General features: G+C 33.0%; 1 protein-coding gene across 1 annotated transcript in view; it reads right to left on the bottom strand.

Moving 5' to 3' along the window:
• Positions 1-18,020, bottom strand: part of Pex3 (peroxisomal biogenesis factor 3) — a 39,666-nt gene that overhangs the window by 18,459 nt on the left and 3,187 nt on the right. Inside the window, exons 2-7 of the mRNA XM_026397598.2 lie at positions 13,659-13,790; positions 9,898-9,979; positions 2,423-2,466; positions 1,067-1,191; positions 708-774; positions 540-594 (exon numbers count right to left, since the gene is read on the bottom strand). Coding sequence (XP_026253383.1) covers positions 540-594; positions 708-774; positions 1,067-1,191; positions 2,423-2,466; positions 9,898-9,979; positions 13,659-13,790 — 505 coding nt within the window. The remainder of the gene's footprint in view (positions 1-539; positions 595-707; positions 775-1,066; positions 1,192-2,422; positions 2,467-9,897; positions 9,980-13,658; positions 13,791-18,020) is intronic.

Below are 18,020 nucleotides of genomic sequence, written 5' to 3' on the forward strand. Positions count from 1 at the left end.
TAGAAACAAAGAAAAGAGAATTGAGTTAAATTTAAACTATGAAACACATCACATACACATTTTTTTTCTTTACAGGCTACTATCTGTTTCATCTGGTCAAACCTGAAACTGCTGAATGAATTAGAATGGATTAATAAATCAGCCACCAGTTAAGGATCATTACTACAAAGCCAAGAAAAAAATCTTGCTGCAGATTAATAAGAAAATTCCTATTGTAATTATAGATTTTATTAGTGTTAGTGGGAGATAAAAGCTTTAGGCAGATTTTAAAGGAAGCTTTTTTCTTTTATTTCATGACCCAAATATTTCTGATTTGCAAAGAAATAAATAAATATGAATGTTAAATATTTCCCCTGAGTATCAACAGGTTAATACTGATGAAGAAAAAGGGTTCTACAATGCAATACTCAGGGCTGGTATCTGGTTACACAGTGTTTCATATATCATCATTCATCAAGTTACCTGCTTCACTAGAACAATTTTAATTTTTCTTTTATTTGTCAGAATCAGGGAGTCTGAAAAGTCAAAAAATGCCTTACCTTCCTAAAATATTCTGCACAGCTTGTTTAATGACAGTGATCAATTCTGTCAGGCCTATTAAAGGAAAAACAAAGTTTAAAAAATCTTGCTCACATTAAGAATTCCTCAATAATAAATACAAGTAAGTGACCTGAAATTAATATACAGGTCACAAGTCAGAATCTTACCATCTCCAAGGAGGTGGTGAATACTTGATAAATATTGCTGTTGGACATCTGGGGGAGCAAGAACTGTCTGTACAAAACAAAAATAAGGTTAAATTATCTAAATTATTATTAGTAAGTAATATTTTCAGTACAATCTGAGTTGAGATTTTCAGGATCTAGAATGTCAGGGAAAATATTTTTTAACATACAAAAATGTCTGTTTTCAAAAGATGAAAAATAATCATAATGCCAAAAGTTTATAATCTCATTTAATACAAAGTTATTTTTCATAAAAACTGTTATCAGAATACATAATATCCAACTAAACTTTGAACTTCCTAAGAGAAAGGGCAATATGTATTTAAGTCTATTAAACTTACTGTGCCATTTTTGCCAACAGCCGCATTATCCAAGTAAATATATCCACCAATTATGTTTAACTGGACTCTCAAAAGAACAACCAGCATGCAAGTACTATACACAGCCACGATACTTCTTGTGAAACCTTCAGAGAGAAAAGAAATCCTTTGGTATTGTTATTAAGATATCAACAAATGTGTAAAATCCTGAGTCATCTCTAACACTATTTTTTTCATAACATGAATTTAAAAATGTATTTGTAACTGTATCAAGTATAAAAATATATCAATTTAAATAGTTCATATTCAATTCACCTCCTTACAACTTGTTTAGAAGTAATATAGGTTAAGCTCCTAATTTAAGTAATAACCAATGAAAATATATTGTATAAAAGAGCTATACAATATAAACTTAGAAAGGAAAACAAGAACAGATTGCACTAAAAATAGCGGCCTCTAAACTCAAGAGTTTTCCAGGGAGCCAGAGAGCTAAGAGAAAGTGGCTAGGCATGGAAAAACTATGGCCTTCAAGGGCAGGCAAAGTAGGAACAGCCCAGTAAAGGAGTAGAGGAAAGAAAAGAAAAGGAAAACACCTCAGCAGCATATGTCACAGAATGTTCATGACAGAGGAGAGAGTAGAAGTGTTGACTGCTGCTGGGAGATCTAGCAGGTAAAAGATGTCCTAGTGGATTTAGCAACACAGACTTACTAGTGATGACTATAAAATCTGCCTGGGTAGACACAGGGGTGGAAGTCAGGTTATAGTGTGTCAAAGAGTGAGTGAAAGTGAAGAAAGAGGATGTAGAAATCTTTGGTCAGAAGGAAAGTAAGCAATAGTTGAAAGGAAATACAGGATACTAGAAAGGCTTCTTTAAAAACAGGCAAGGCTTAAACATCATTCAATTGCTAAGGATTAGTTGAATGGATCAAAAAATACGGGAATAATTGTTAATATGAAGTTTTGAGACATAGGTAGATATATAGGACCCAGGGAAGCTCTTTCTTTCTGTTTTTGCCAATGAAGGTTTGCATACAATATCAAAGTAAAGTTCCTAACTGGATTAGAGTAAAAGCTCCCTTTAAAATATAGTGTTAAACACATATAGGCTTACTATATAGTGTTAAACACACCAGTACTTAACATAGGCATATGTAGTTTAGGAGTTTTCACATTATAATTAGAACAATAATAATACCACCATCACTAAAATCCACTAAGTACTTCTTATGAACAGATATGGATCTATTTGTTTTATGAGTATTATTTTATTTAATCATGACAATATGAGGCTGGTAGAGTTATTCATATAGTGCAGTACAAAAATTTCCCCTTATAAATAGCTTAAGGATGTGTTCTGAGAGAATATATAGGCTTACTTATTATCTTCAGATCCTCCCATATTTCTAGCTTGTTTGAAGGCCTAAAGGAAAAAAATCAGGAAATACATAAAAATAATAATCCAGATAAGCTAATAGAAAACTTTGAATTCAATTTTTAAAATTAAAAACAATAGAGATAACTGAAGAAGACAAAGCTCACAAAATATAATAAAAACCAATTATAATTCCAGGAACCAATGATAACAATCATTTTCACTGGAATATATTCATTCACTCTTTTTCTTCTTTCTAAGCATATGCATACATGTACTATAAAACCATGAAGGACAATCAGGAAAGGATGTTTATATCTTTCCCTTATTTACCATTTTACAAACAAGAAAGTATATCTTGTAATCCTCCAAAGGTAACTGGTGGGATTTTTGTTTCAAATATCATATAAACACATAAATTTGCACATATATTTGATATCTAGTGCACTGTAGTTATTATCTCTAATGATGTTCAAATTTCCCATCTCTGACCACTAATGGGTTATTTAGGTAGACTCCTGGATCTTTTTGAAGTGACCCCATTAATCTTTGAGAGCTTCCTTGATTTCTGATGAGAAAACCTGTTCTGATTTCATCCTATGCAGTTTTTGCTTCAGACATGAAATTATCTGTATCTCTTAAAGTCCTGGTTCCTTGTCATGGAAAATGGTGGCTAGAGACCACATCTTTGATTAAGGACATTTGTTGTTACTGGGTAGGTCATTATTTCTAACCTTTACAATGGACTAAGCTGGTTGGTGCTTAGTCCTTCAGAAGTCCATCAATTAAAGGCTTGGTACCCAGAATAGCACTACTGGGAGGTGGTAGAACCTTTAGGAGGTGGGGCCTAGTGGAAGGTTGTAAGGTTATTGGTGGGCGGGGGTTATGTCCTCAAAGGGGATTTTGAGACCCTAACCCATCCAGTGTTATTCTTTTTGCTTCCTGGCTATGAAGTAAACAGTTTGCCCCACCACATACTTCCTGGCATTGCCATGACACTCCCACCAGGTGCCTACAGCAAAGAGTCTGCCTGCTCTTGGACTGGAGCTTCCAAATCCATAAGCCAAAATAAACTTTTCTTTTTGTAAGTTTAAATTGTCTCAGGTATTTTGTTATAGCAACAGAAAGCTAACTAATACATTGACAAATGTGTGTCTATCTACTTACATGTACATGTACTTGAAGAGAGAAAATACATCATACAGTCATACTTGTATTTCCAATTCAAAATCAGGACCACAGGGTTTTTAACTTAAGTTCATTGATCTTACATCTGCATTTACTGAAAAATCAGTGAAACCAACATAATTGCTAATTTGCTTCATCCCTCAAAACATGCACAGCAGACTTAAAATAGCAATACTAAAAAGGATTTAAATGTTGTTTTTTTTAAGATACTGTGTGTCAAATGAATATATGTACCAAGAAGGATATATATAATCAAATTTCTGTGGAAAAGTCACTTGGCAATAGTTTCTGTCTTTTTGGTTATACTACCAACTAGTGTTTTTTTTTTCCTTTGTTATATCCAATTTGTCAGGGACCAATATTTGTGTAAAATATAATAGATTACCAGAAAATTAGTTTAACCATAAATATATAAAAAATACAAGCTTGAAAATCCTTATTATTATATTTAGACACAAATTTGTATTTCAATAAAAATTGAATTAACATTACAATTGTGGGATACTATTAGCTCTCATCTTTCTTTACCAATGAACAGATTCTAAAGCTTTAGTCATCTCTTACCTAGATGACACAGGTTTAGTAGAGATCTGGAGTAGATCCTACAAAATACCACCATAGTCTTAATATAATTTAACATTTAAGACTCCTAGTGGAATGCCATTTTTCCCTTCCTCCTCCTCCCCTCCCTTCCTTCTCCTTTTTTTTAGTGATAAGATTCTCCTTTTTTCACTGCTAGGATTCAAGCCCAGGGCTTCATTCATGCTAGGCAAACTATTCCAATTAAATTGATGACTGGGCTACAATTTGAGGGTGAGATAGTTTAATATAAGGAAATCATATCTTTTATCACCTCAGAAAAACTTCCAAACGTGAAATAAGAAAATAATGATCCTTAAATGTAGGAAGTGCTTAGCAGCAGCAGCTTGTGGAAGGAAAAATTAGGTTATTTGAATTGAAATTGTATTTGCTGAAACTGTATGTTATTTTGGGTGATTTTGGATGGAGAGGACAGAGTAACAGTCACCTAGAACATTCCTTTGTGTTGACAGTCATCAAAATTAGGCTTTAAAAGTAGATATAAAAATACTGTCCTTAGGGCTGTGGACATAGCTTAGTAATAATGCTTGCCTAGAATATTTGAGGCTTTGGGTTTGATCCTCAGCAGTTAAATATGTATATATTATGTGTGTGATGTGTGTGTGTATATATATATATGAATACACACACATATGGCATTCCACCAGAAGTCTTGAATATTAAATTATATTAAGGTTTATTAAATTGTGTGTGTGTGCACATGTGTGTATATATATTTATGGCTGAATTATATATATATATATATATATATATATATATATATATATAAAGAGAGAGAGAGAGAGAGAGAGATATGGGGAAGGGAGCTAGATACATACATCTGTATATATGTATTTATGTATCTGCCCCCTCCTTTCTCTACATATATTAATTATTTTTTTATATATGTATACACACACACACACATTCTGTTCCAAATATATGTAGAAGGACAGGGAAAAATATTTTCTACGCAAAGATTCCTTTCAAATGCTTCATCTGATGGAAATCTACTCCAAGTTAAATACAGCCAGGTTCATTAGTGTTGCTAAAATATATGCTTAAAAATTAAACTAATCTGTACAAAGTAGTCTCTTTCTTGTGATGAGTTTCTAAGATTCTTTGGCTTCAATCTTCAATAAGAATGCTAAATATTAAAAAGTGATACATGTATATTTGCTATTATGAAACTGACAAAATAAGGCTATAAGGTCATTGACGTATTTCTGATTAGTCATTATCAAATTAGTTTAAAGAGAAAATTAACTTGCTTTATAAGTTTACATGAGATCAGAGTTGACTGAATACTAATATAAAAGCAATCATAAGATTGGGGCCTCGTGTAATCATACTTTGTAATGGCTCAAGCCTCTTTTTAGGCAAATGTTTTTCAAATGGACCTTTTACCCCTAAATTGCAAAATAGAAATTTCAAGTCAAAAGTAAAGAAAGAAAAACAATAACATTTAGATATTTAAAGAAGGAATGATAAGGGAGAAGAACAGTGACTCATCTCAAAATCTGGAATTTAAAGAAATTCTCCTATGAATTGAGTAAGAAAAGGGGAATCACATCTTTCTTTTCCCCACATTGTTTATTGGTGCATTATAGTTCTACAAAATGGTCTGATCTGTTGTTATATATTTGTATATGCACACAATATAACTATATAGTTTGGCCAATATCATTCGACAGCATTTCCCTTTTCCCTCCCCTCCTCCCTTCCTTACACTTTAATGATTTCCTTTGATTTTTATGAGACCTCCCTCACCAACCTTTCTTTTCCTTTTGTCTCTCTAGCTTCTACATATGACCCTTGACATTCTGAGTTTGGCTTATTTTGTCTAATGTAATGGTCTCAAGTTCCATCCATTTTCCTGCCAATTGTGAAATTTGATTTCATTTTTCTTTATGGCTGAATAAAACTCCATTGTGCATATATACCACATTTTCATTATCCATTCATCTGTTGCAATCAATCACCTAGGCTGGTTCTATGGTTTGGCAACTGTGAATTTGAATTGTGCTTTTTAAACATGGGTATTCATATATCACTAAAGTATGATAACCTTAATTCTTTAGGATAAATACTGAGGAGTGGTATAGCTGGGTCATATTGTGATTCTATGACTAGTCTTTTGAGGAATCTCCATAACGATTTCCATAGTGGTTGTACTAATTTAAAATCCAGTAATTTACTAATTTAAATTATGCCAACAGTGTAAAAGTGTTCCTTTTTTCTCCATATTCTCTCCAGCATTTATTATTGTTCATGATCTGGATAATTGCCATTCTGACTGGAGTGAGAAATCTCAGCATAGTTTGATCTATATTTCCCTAATTGCTAATGATGTTTAACATTTTTTCACACATTTCTTGGTCATTTGTATTTCTTCTTTTGTGAAGTGTCTATTTAGTTAATTTCCCCATTTTTAATTGAGTTTTTTATGTTAGTTTCTTAAGTTATATATTCTAGATATTAAACCTTTGTCAGATTCTTTTCTTTAAAGCTGTCCAGCTTTAAATCCTTTTCTTCTCTATATGACCATATTTTCTCCTCACATTTTCTACCATGACACTAATAACTCTTGTATTATGACAATTTTGTTTACTCCTTCCTTTGGCTTTGGATGGTGGAAGCCTCCATGACCCCCTAATGCCAGCATCCTGCATTTCTGCAGAGCCAGCACCACATGGTCGAGACCAAGGTCTGCAACCATCTTGAGCAGTAGCCAACCCTCCTGGACCATGGCTGTAGCAGCCTCTGAGTGCCTGGGTAGCTAGGAATGGTAAGCAAAACAAAACAAAACAAAACAAAATTTCCTGGGCTCCTCTGTGCAAGCAGTGCGCCCATGATCTCTTCTCAAAAGAATTCTTTACTTTTACACCATTGAGCCTGAGATGGGTATGGTCTTGCCAATTCTTGACATGTCCTGAAGCCATCTTTCCTATTGAATCTGTGGAAAGTACTTAGCCTCTGTGCAGTGGCTGTAATGTCTTTAACAATCATGCCTCCCTTAGTTTCAGTTTTACACACAATTTTCTAGACAAACTGCAAGTTTTAAAAAATCTTTCTGCTTTACTTTCTGCTCATAATTATCATAGTAAACTTGGATAGAAGTGCCAAAAATATCCATGCTACTTCTTAAATGCTGTGTTGCCTTGAATTTTCCTCTACTAGATTAATTAGTTCATCATCTTTAAATTCAGAGTCACAGGAAGGCTCAGGACAAGGGCAAAATGTAGACAACTGCTTTGCCACGACAGACAACTAATGGCATCTAGTCCAGTTTCCAATAGTCTTCTCCTTTCTTCTGAAATCTCATAAACCCATCTTTACTGACTGCAGTGCTAGTCATATAAGCAAGACCAGCATGCTGGTCTTATGAGCCTCTACGAGAATGTACCACTAAACTCCACTTATCACATTCTTAAGATTTTCCAGTTTGCATCTCTAAACTTTTCAAAATTCCTCCTGCTGCAAACCATCCTAAGACTTCTGAACCACATGGTAAAGTAGTCACAGTGAAGACCCCATTTCTCAGTTCTAACTTCTGTTTTAGTCAATTTTTGCATCACTGTGGCCAAAAGACATGAAAATAACAACTTAGAGGAGGAAAAGTATATTTTGGCATGTAGTTTCAGAGGTTTCAGTCCATAGTTGAGCCTGAGGTAAGGCAGAACATCAGAGCAGAAGGCTGACAGAGCTAAGTAGTTCAGGAAGTAGCAACCAGGAAGCAAAGAGTGAGCTCCACTCACGAAGGACAAAATATAATCCATAAAGGCTTACCCCTAATAACCTACTTCCTTTAATTACACCTTGCCTACAGTTACCAACCACCTATCTGTATCGATGAATTAATCCACCAATTAGGTCACACCTCTCATAATCTAATCATTTAACCTCTGAAAATTTTTGCGCTGTCTTCCACATGAACTTTGGGAGGATATGTCATAACTAAACCATAAGAGTGTCTTAATTATCTTTATGTGTGTGTGTGCGCTAGGGATTGAATCTAGGGCCTTAAGCACTGTCACCACATACACGGTCACCACATACTATCTTAATGATCTTGAATCCCCCAAAACATATGGGACCTAGGGCCTTGCAGGATACAGATTAACCAAGAAGAAAGAATGCCACTGTGTTTATTACTTTATTAAAAGCTTGTTATTAGGTTAGCATCATTCATTTACTTCATCTGTTTTGCCTCAGTATGACTCAAACTTAAGGCAACTGAACTCTATTTCTTTTCTCTCCTATACTAATGTATAGGTGGTAATTAGGTATTTATTTGACTAACGGCAATCAACTCATATGCATTTTGTATATAATTATACAAATAATTTGTAAACCAAACCTTACATCTATAAGCAGGGGTTAAAGTCAGTCTACCTCTAAGAATGATGAAATTTATGGAGGAAAAATCTCTTGCCAGTAGTAGTATACTTTAATCGGAGTTAAAAAAATATCAAAGTACAAAAATCCATTGCTATTTTAGGAGGTATTCTCTGCATATAAAAATATTTCAAGGAATTTTTCCAACTTTTTATTTCACCTATCTGAGCACTAAATTCTTATGTGCAAAATGGAGATGATAATGTCTATCTCACAGGAATACTTTGAAAATTAAATTGGAGCATGTATGCATGGAAGGTATCTAGCATTGGAGCTGACACAGAGAGACTCTAGAAATAGCACTTTTTTCCCTCCAACTATTTGAAGGGTGATTACAAGGCAAATAAATATTTCAGTAAAGCCACAGTGATTAAAATTTATTTAGTGTTGGAGATATAGGTCAGTGACAGAGTAGATACTTAGCCATGTGTAGGGCTCTGGGTTTGTTCCACAGCATTACGCAAACACACATACATAAGCACATAACATTTACTTAGTGAAATCATCCCCATATCTAATCTTCCTCATTAAAAGAAGGAGCCATTTCCTTCTGGAAGTCTTCTCAAACTAACCTACAATTATACTAACTGAGGGCTGGGGCTGGGGCTCAGAGGCAGAGCACTTTCCTAGTGTTCGTGAGGCACTGGGTTCAGTCCTTAGCACCACATAAAAATAAACAAATAAAATAAAGGCATTCGGTTCATCTACCACTACAAAAAAATGTATTAAAAATTATACTAACTTACAATACCCCTGGGTATACCATATGTCATATGTAAAGTCATACATATGAAAGTGCTTTGTAAAATGGCATTATCATATGCAAGTGTTATGTTTGTACTTCATTTTGTTAATAATTTATAATGTAAATTCAGGTGCTTTAGTTATTAAAATGTATGATAACATGCCTCACTTATTACACTGTAAACAGTATAAGAAACACAATGTTTAACGTAAGTTTTGTCTGCTTCACAACAACTGGTTCAGGAATATGTTCCATAAAAACTCAATAATTAAATTTCTGAAAAATGTCAACATTATATAAAATCTATTTATATAAAATAATGCATAACATGCTGGTGCTCTAAATTATTTGCATAATGCCAGTGGTACTATACTTTAATCAGATTTAGCAGAAATGAATGAACAAAATAAAATATGGATTCAGTGATATAGTGACTTGATTTTTTTTTTCTGAGTCTATATAAGTCTTTGTTAGAAAGAAAGGTAAGAAAACAAAGACTTTGGGAAAGTATTTTTGTTCATTCTATCAATTGTAGTCCATGAACAAAACATGCTGGAACTGGCATTTACCTGTTTTTTAGTAGAGCTGTAAGGCTCTCGGAATTGAGTTGCTGCATTAAGGCCTCTCTCAGTGTTGGAAGCATGGACAGCACTGTAATCCAAAAAGAAAAAGAAGATCACAATTGATATGACTGTAATCACTGAGAAATATATGTTATTTCAGGCAATATGAAAAGCAGCTAGTAAGAGGTGGAAGGAAGTCAAGTCTAGAGAATTCCAATTAATACTATTAGTGATATAAAACTAATTTGTGCTAATAAATCATGCATTTTCCGATGTTATTACAACAAAATTATTCATATGCCATGATATGATCACAGCAATGTAAACAAGTACAAGCAGAAGAATGAATGAAAAGAATTACCTTCAGGTGGTAACAATGGTGGTCTATAGGCTATGGATTATGAATAATTCTGTTTTTTTCCTTGTTTTCTGTACTCTCCAAATTTTTTTTTACAATAAATGCTTATTTATGATATAATGAAAATGATTAAGACATTTTTATATTAGATATACTTTTTCTACATATTTTATATATAATGTTATAAAAAAGTTTATCAAATACATTAAAACATTAAGTACTATAGCACGGCAAATAGGAATTAAGTACTGCTGACTTTTAGTTTTGGTTTTGTCAGGGGCTACTCTATGTCTACCACTCTCAAGAATAACATGAAGACAAAATAATTCAGTATTCCAAGGAAAAAACCTTGCAATTACTTCATATCTTGAAAGTTATTTCTTAAACATTGTTTAAGAAATGCTAGAGCCACAAACACATTTAAATTTAAATGAATTTCTAACACTAAATAAATCAAGAAAAAAATGAAAAAAAAAATCCAAGAGATCATAACTACCACATTCTAGAAGGGAAAATTTTAGTATTTGATTTTTATTTCTCAACTAGGTAAAATTGTCAATATAAAATCCAAGGTTTTTTCTATAGAAAATTCAGGTTTTAATCTATGCAATATTTATTTCAATACTGCACTCTTATATTTCTTCAAGCTGCACTTGAAATCTCCTAAGTTATTTAGACCATTATCAAAGTAGCAGCTTAGAACCAATACAAAAGCTAGATTGTTTGTTGTGTATTTGGTATAGATGTCCAGTCCAAACACAATACAGTTGGCTCTCTATATCAGTGGGTTCTGCACCTGCAGATTCAACCAACTTCAGATCAAAAATATCTGAAAATACTGGGTCTGGGGCTTGGAGTATAGCTCGCTGGTAAAACACTAGCTTGGCATGCACAAAGCCCTGCCTGGGTTTGATTCCCAGAATCACGAAACAAAAATTTTGTCTATACTGAATAAGTACAGATTTTTTTTTCTTATCATTACTCCCTTTATTCCCTAAACAATAGAGTATAACAACTTTACATTGTATTAGGTATTATAAGTAATATAGAAATGATTTTAAGTATAGAGGAGGATTTGTGTAGGTTATTGCAAGTACTATGCCATTTAATATAGGACTTGAGCATCCTATTTTGTATACTGAAATCTCATTTGTGGTGTCAGCTATGCATGCATGAAGAAATTCAATAAGCTTCCCTCCTAGATCTTCAGTAAAATCATGAAGAAGGAAAGTGAAAATGGAAAGCACAGAAGCAATCCATTAGATATTATCTTTCAAGATGGGATTAACTTCTTGGGCAAAAAAACAAAACAAAAAATAGTTATGTTTATCCAAAAGTATTAAAAATTTTCTAGTATATTCACTAAAGATTTCTAAATAAAAGAACAGAAATTTGAACATACCAATATCAGTACATATCAGAAAGCTAGTCTGCCAACTTTTTAAGTGAACCTATATTTTGTCTATTAGTAATCACCATATGTTATTTTAAAAATTATCCATAGTCAGCTATTTCTTCATCTGAGGGTGTGATGGTCATGGACATGTGTCACCTCCATCTTCTGTTGGGAGCAGCATAGTCAATTAACAACTCTATCTGCCACCCTCTAGATCCATTGCTGTGATTGTACTGATCCTTGCCAATGAGAGTACTCAGGTGGGGACTCCTCTACTAGGGAACTCCACTGGCCTGGCCAGGCTCTCCTAGAATTTGCTATAGTCTCAGGCTCTCCTAACCTAATTTTTCTTCCTTCTCTTTTCCTTTCATAAATGTCAGACCAAAATTGTGATATAAAGGTTTTCCTTGCCTTCTCCCCTGTTCCTCCCTTCCAGGAAATTTCTCACACATCTAACCCATCTGCATCCTGGAGCAACCAAACTGACATAAGGATCTATGTCAAACTGAGATATATCTTGAGACCCTAGAAGCTGCCTTTTTGTATTTTCTGAAAATCTGAGTAATCTTCTGAAATGAATCATTCCTATACTCTAAAAATTCATCAAAATGTTCTTGGTAGCACCACTACATTTAATGCTGAAATTTAAAGAATTATGTTTAAAAAGTTATAATTTACTGAGTATTTATTATGTGCCAAGTACTTTAGAAGCATTATTTCATCACACTCTTACAAAACATTTCTGAAGTGGCTTTTATGATGTGTACTCTGTAGAGAAGAGAAATGAGATTTAGGTTGGCCCAAAGGCACATAAATAAAACAAGTCAAACTGGAAATTAGACCAGATCTGCCTCACCCTAGAGCCTATGCTCTTACTCACTATGCCATATCAGAGTAATCATTGTATACAATATTTCTGGTCACACTCTGTCCTATTGAATAGAAGTATTTTTCTGTTTATTACTACTTCAAATATTAAAACGTATACTTAAGCAGTAACTTTCAGACTATCTCTCACTTCTTGATCTTAGCCTCTTGATCTATAAAACAAGACTAGTGACCTAACAATAAAGTCCTTTTAGCTCTGGAAAAAATGTTCTACTTTTATAATTTAAAAAGGAGCACTTAGCTTTATAAAGTCTTTCTAAATTAATTGTTCTTGAAAGAAACATCTTTTTAGAAAAAATATTAAGTTTTAAACAATGAAAAAGATGAACAAGTTTGACACAGATTTGAGAACTCTTCAAATATTGACAATTGGTTTTATTATGACATTCAATCAGTTTCTAGCTCCAGGGGTTAAATTATTACCATTACTTAATGCTGAGTGAATGTATACTACTATGAAAGAATCACAGGTCTATAATTGCCTGCTCTAAATTTAACAAACCTAGGACTCTTTACTATGACCTATAAGGCCCTATAGATAAGGCCAACCTTTGTGGCCTTGTTTCCTATCACTTATCCATTGTTAATTATTTTCTAGCTACATGATCTTTTTGCTATTTCTTGATTGTCCCAAACTTGTTCTCACCCCGGGCACTTTGTATGGCTTGCTCCATTGTACTGAGTGGTTTCTCCTCAGATGTCACCTCCTCAAAGAGACCTGACTGATGATCATCCTCTCTTAAGGGACATCGTCACTCCTCACACAGCTTTATTCTCTTTATAGCAGTCATCACTGCTGAAAGTCATTTATCTGTTGTTTATCATCTTTTCTTCTCACTAGAATATAAACCCCAAAGGTCAGGAATCTTAAAAATATTGTTCACTCTCTGCTTCCTCAATACTGGATACTGCAAGTATTTACTGGATGAATATATAAAATGAATGAACAAGTATTCACGTTGACTTTTAAAAATTCATATGGAAATGATATATTTCAGTTAATGCAAATACTTGCTAGATTTATCATTCTTGGTCTTTTCCTCTAAATTTGGCTTTGGAAATATGCAAAATACTACAAATCAACAAGCAAATTAATACACATATAAATATTTATCTTTGCCTTACCTGTCATATTGCAAGTCCTCTGGTTACTTTCAAAATGATACTGTCGTCGTGCTTGGGCAATGTATTCTGCTGCCTCCCTTTCTTGTATTTCTCTTATTTTCTTCTGTCCATATTTCCCCAGGATATATACTCCTAAAAATAAGTTAGTATGCAATTAGAGTATTAAAAATCCCAAACACTATTTTTAACTTGCTTTATCCAATTATAAGGTTTATATTATGGAAAACCTAAAAATTATAACTTCTAGAAAACCCTATATTAAAAACTGGTATACAACTAAACTAAAGATAAGGAGAAAGAGATTAATGTTTAAGGGCCAATGACAGAGGAAATGATGGGCACATAAGAAAAAGAAAGGAATTAAATCTAGAAAGTCTGGCAATGACTTTAATAGTTAACTGGAGACACTGTAAATGTCCAGTAATAGGGTATTATTTAAATAAATCATGGCCTATCCACACAATAGAATTTCATGCAGCTATTAAAAACCACATTGTTGAATAGTTAATGACTCAAGGAAATATCCATGTTTTATGATGTTAGATGATAAAATAAGATCTTAGAACTTTTATTTTTTTCATCTCTCACAGAAAGAGATGAGTTTTAATTTCTAGCCTATAATAAAGTGATCATTGCTGACTGATGGGATAACAAGTGATTTTTTTCCCCTCCATTTGCTTTCCATTTTCCATATTTTCTTCAAAGAACATATAATATTTATAAAAATTTTTAAGATAAATTTTTAAAAAGGAAGAGTGAAAGAAAGGTAGGTAGTCAGACATACTAAAAAATAACACATGCATCCATGTGTTTGAAAAATTTCTGAAAAGGAGAGAATGAAGCTTGAACCATCTAAAACCCAGTAACTTAAACATAAAAGGGAAATATGTTTACAGTATAAAAACATAGGTGGTATCATGTGTTCTACAATTAAACACATTTCAGCATAGACAGTATAATATAAATGTGTATACGCTGATTTATACCCAAGGTGGTTAGTTGTCCCAGTAGAGAATGTGAACACACCAGTGTTTAGTTAGTATATGATCAAAAGACACATTCTAAAGCTTAAGTGCTTCAGTTAACTTTTATCTATGATCAGAAACAGATAATTTGTTAATTAGTACACTGATTATCAGAATTGGATTTTAATAGATTAAATTAGTGGTGTTCAAGATACTGGACCATCTAAAGCATTTTAGTAATATTCATATGAATGTGAATACACGAATCTAGCAAGTCCTACCACCTTATGAATGACTTAGCCTGGGATCATGAGCATTCAGAGGATTCTTCTTAGTGAACATGTGTCAAATAAGTTAACTAGATGACCAGCTGGCTTCTGTAGCTAGAATCTGTTGTATTTGTTTCAAGTAAATCTTTTGTACATGTTTTGTCATAGCACTAAAGAAGTATAGAATTCAATGAGCTTATAGAATAGGTTGTGTTGCTTTTTCATCTTTGTTTGTTAATACTTTTTTTATATGTGTCAGAACTTGGCTTCATTGTAACCAGACAGAGAGCTGTATGAGAGTAACTAATCCTCATTTACCTCCAATTGTCTGTGGCCTACAATATCTACTAAAATGAATGTAAGAACTGTGCATGACCTAAATAATTGGGTTTGTATGTTTGTCACAAGCGAGGAGGAGACAGTCCTGTAGGAACTGCAAAGTAAATCTGTATTCTGTAACTAATACAGATGTTATAGATGAGCTGATAAGATGTAATATATTCTTTAAAATAGTTCAGTAAGACTATGTGCTATGATAATTAGAAATATAGTATGATTGTTGTTGCTACATTTGTATATATATAAATGTATTGCAGTCATGCTTAAGGAACAAATACAAGTTCACCTAAGGAGCTTCATGGCTACCTTTCTTGTAAGCAATCCTAAATAAACTGATAGTGTCACAATACCAACAGAATGAACAAACTGACTTATATTTCACAAATACCTTGACAAGCAACTCTGATACAACTAGTTCTGCATGAAATGCTTGTTATCTTATTCTCATAACAGGCTACTAAAAGTAATGTGCAAAATGGTTCAAGTTATATTGTAAAATGAAACACTGAGGTATGAATTTTTCTGGAATAATGGTAAATTTAATTGTTATGCATGTTTTCCTGGGGAGAAGCTACACATCTTTCATCAGATTCTCAAGAAATCTGATAAAAAATTAGGAATCACTATATTTTATAAATGTCTAGCTACAGCTAAAAAAGAAAATAAATTGTTATGGGCTAAATTGTGTTAATTCTCTTCCCCCAACAAATTGATATGTTGGAGTCCAGTATCTTAGAATATGACCTTGTTTGGAGATCTGGTCTTTATAATCAATTATCTCTGTAAAGAATTGAGATATATCTTTATATCTCAATTATAAAATGAGGTTTTAGGTAGGTTGTAAACCAACATGACTGGTATCCTTTTAACAAGAAAAAATTTGGACACAGATTTGGACATGTGGATAGGGAAGACAATGTGAAACTCAGAAAAGATGGCAACCTACAAGCTAGGAGAGAGGCCTAGTACAGATCCTTTATAGCACATAGAAGGAACAAACTCTGCCAACACCTTTATCTTGGACTCCTAATCTTCAAAACTGTTAAAAGAATATATTTTTTGTCACTTAAGCTGCTTAGTTTGTGGTATTTTGCCTTGACAGCTCTCATAAACTAATACATGGAAAAATAGGCTAAAATCCTAAACTCATTATTTTTGTTTAGTTAGCACTAAAGTTCCTATACAAGGTCTAGTTTACCCTGGCTCTCATAACCATATTCATAAATTTTGTCATATTTGTCTCCCTTGTAAAATAAAAATGAGGAAAGAAAACTCATTACGTAAAACATGGAGCTCTGGCCTCTGTATATACTTGAATAGCAGCTTGAATTTGGGCCTAGAAGATAGGACATCTTGATGGTTCTGGTGCCAACTAGTTATGTGACTTTAAAGCAGTCCCTTTTTCTCTCTGAATCTAAACTTCTTCATAAAATGACAGATTGGGATTATATGAGTTTTAATGTTTCTTCTGTAGCTATAACTTGATTTATGAATAATGGAAACATTGATTAAACACCTCAAAAAATAAATGTAAAATGTAAGTTTACCTTTCAGAACATTTCTGGTAAAGCAAAATATCTTTAAGTTGTTTTAAAATCATCTTTTAGTCTTGTCTTTCAGGATAAAAATTCCTAAAATGCAACTATTTTGCCAGGTTAAACATTTCAATAACAGTTTGAAAAGTAATATATTAATATTGTTCCCAATCTAACAGATCCCCAAATCCTTCTACTCTAATTCTATTTCAGAAATAATTTTCTTTTCTTTACCATTACATGTTTAGAACATGAATTAGTGCTCTTGAACTGAGTCATAAATAGCTTCTTAGTTTTTTTCTTTTGTTAAACTCTTACTGGTGCACACTGGGAACTCTATAAATATTTGCTGAATGAATTAAGGAATTCTTGAACTGTACTTCAGACCTAAAGGATCAAAATTTGTAGAAGTGGAGTCTTTATTTTTATTATTCCCTTAAGTAATTTTTTTCCATAATAAAGTCTTAGAAGCATCCATACACAGGATATTATCCATATTATTTAGAATAGGGTAATAAGGAAGGCCTTTAATCTAGTTTTATTTATGACCTAGTGACTTCTCCAAATCAACCTTTTACCACTCCTCACTGCTTAGCTATAGTGAAATATACTTTGACTTGTCAAAATCAGTGTTTCTGAATCTCTTGTATACCTCCTTTTTCTTCTGTGCCTTTGACTCCTTTGCTAGCTTTAGAACTTAAGTGGAACTTCTGTGAAGTTTGCCAGACAAATTCATACTTCTCTCTCCTCTGCTTCCATTGTACCATAATATTATAATTGTGCTACTTTTATTTCTATTTATGCTTTCCAGATTGTATCATGATTCCCTCAAAGTCAAGAATTGTGTATTACTTCTTTGTTTTCCTAGAGTCCAGTAAAAAATAATGAATAATGAACCCAGTAATGAAAGTAGGCATTTATTGTCATTAAAATGCTTGTTGAATGAATGAATGAATAAAAATCTGAAGAGTTCAGAAATGACAAAGTTTAAGACATAAACCATTAGTCAATGTTCTGTGATTTTCTAAAAATCAGCAAGCCAATATATACGAATCTGGTTGCTTTCTGTTCTGCAATACCTTCTCTAGTGCATTGATTCTTCATGGCTTGGGCACCCCTGGGCGCTTTGAGGCTCTTTCAGGGGATCTGTAAGGTCATAACTATTTTTGCAATAGTATTAAAATGTTATTTGCAATTTACATTATCAATCTCTCATGAGTGTACAGAGGAAGATCCTAAGAGCTACATGACTGA

This window comes from Urocitellus parryii, chromosome 8, assembly GCF_045843805.1.
Source record: "Urocitellus parryii isolate mUroPar1 chromosome 8, mUroPar1.hap1, whole genome shotgun sequence".
In the NCBI taxonomy this organism is placed as follows: domain Eukaryota; kingdom Metazoa; phylum Chordata; class Mammalia; order Rodentia; family Sciuridae; genus Urocitellus; species Urocitellus parryii.